Source organism: Cyprinodon variegatus, unplaced genomic scaffold, assembly GCF_000732505.1.
Source record: "Cyprinodon variegatus isolate N-32 unplaced genomic scaffold, C_variegatus-1.0 Scaffold1786, whole genome shotgun sequence".
In the NCBI taxonomy this organism is placed as follows: Eukaryota; Metazoa; Chordata; class Actinopteri; order Cyprinodontiformes; family Cyprinodontidae; genus Cyprinodon; species Cyprinodon variegatus.
Window position 1 is genome coordinate 1 of NW_015152239.1, and position 1,682 is coordinate 1,682.

Sequence of the window (1,682 nt, forward strand, 5' to 3'; positions counted from 1 at the left end):
GGAAAAGCGTTAAGTTGGCAACACTGCTCTTGGCACCGTTTTCAAATGGTTGGCTGCTGTCTGTTTGGACCTTTCATCCAAAGGTGGTGGTGGTGGTGGGGGTGGCTGAAACACACATAATACTATAGGCGTTCTAATGACATTTTAGCAAAATTATTTTTGATCAAAAACATAATTATTGTGCACAAATAAGGAATAGTTGTATTAACTACAAATAAACAAAGTTTTATGGGGCCCCCAGGATCTTGGGGCCCTAGGCAATTGCCCAGTATCGGCAAATCTCCCCCTGGTAATGGTAAAGGACATTTAACATTGCTGATCAATTGTTTATACACCTGTTATTAAATGTTTCCACATTTATTTTTATCAAAGAATATCACACACACCTCCACTTTTCCATTTCTGTGCTATTCCATTGATAATTTCATAACATCATTGTATGAATGGGGAACAAAACTGTTCTTTCTACAAATAAATTGGGACAACAAATCATTGTACTGCTGTTATTCCTATCAAGGTTTGTTTTCCTGAGAGCACCCGGAATCGACATATAACTCAGGGTTTTATTTGCATATTTTGTCAGAGTGCGGTCTGGCTCCTCTCAACAACAGGATAGTTGGAGGAGAAGCAGCTCCTCCAGGCAGCTGGCCCTGGCAAGTCAGTCTGCACACATTCGCACACATCTGTGGAGGATCTCTGATCAATGACCAGTGGGTGCTGACTGCTGCTCATTGCGTCTCAGGGTAAGCCACAAGGACATATTGAGCTCTTCACTTCCCAGCCACATCAACATTTGAAAAATGTCTTTTTCTTCTATGGAAATATGATAAAATGCAACTAGAAAAGCATATGCTGTAATTTAATAAAGGGATGAAATAAATATCATCAAAATTTCTCCCCAGAAATGACATAAAATTAACTGAAATGTGTTCAGATCTCAATAACGATTGAATCAAAGTGCACTAGAAGTAATGTGTTACCTTCAGTTAAGAAGCAAGTAATTTAGTGATCTCTTTTCTGCCCTATAATAAAGGTTTAGCAGCATTGCTGGTCTAACAGTGTATCTGGGTCGTCAGAATCAGAGTGAATCTAACCCAAATGAAGTCTCTCGGACAGTAACAAGGATCATTATTCATCCTGAATACAACAAACCACTTTATAACAATGACATTGCGCTCCTGAAGATGTCTGAACCAGTGGCTTTCAGCAATTACATCTCACCCGTCTGCCTGGCAGCCTTCAACAGCACCTTTAACATCGGGGAAGACACCTGGGTTACTGGCTGGGGCAACATTGGATATGATGGTGAGTTTTAAAAACATTTATAATCAAACAAAGCATTATTTTGACATGTTTACTGCTCGGTTCGCCGTCGCCTCAACTAAAACCACCACCACCATCATATTATACATAACACACCGAAACAGATGACGGGCCTGCTGTTAGGAACATGTCAGTCAGTTTGACACAGTTCACAGTGTCCGTTTGAAGAACTCGTTTCTTTTTTCACGCAGTTTCTCTGCGCCTCCCTTGCGTTTCTTATCCATTGCTACTGTGACACCGCTGCACAAAGTTCCAAAGGAGCGTGAAGGTGTTTTTCTACTTTCTGATTGGCCTAGCCCTTTAGACTGTCAGGGATGATAACCAATGGGCTGCAGTAGCCTGTGGTAAGGGCCGGATGA

At 41.3% G+C, this 1,682-nt stretch overlaps 1 protein-coding gene across 1 annotated transcript in view; it reads left to right on the forward strand.

Moving 5' to 3' along the window:
* Positions 1-532: 532 nt before the first annotated feature.
* Positions 533-1,682, forward strand: part of LOC107104541 (transmembrane protease serine 9-like) — a gene marked incomplete at its 5' end in the record, with an annotated part of 18,389 nt that continues 17,239 nt past the window's right edge. The window contains 2 exons of the mRNA XM_015404552.1: positions 533-743; positions 1,034-1,305. Of these exons, the coding sequence (XP_015260038.1) occupies positions 533-743; positions 1,034-1,305 (483 nt within the window). The remainder of the gene's footprint in view (positions 744-1,033; positions 1,306-1,682) is intronic.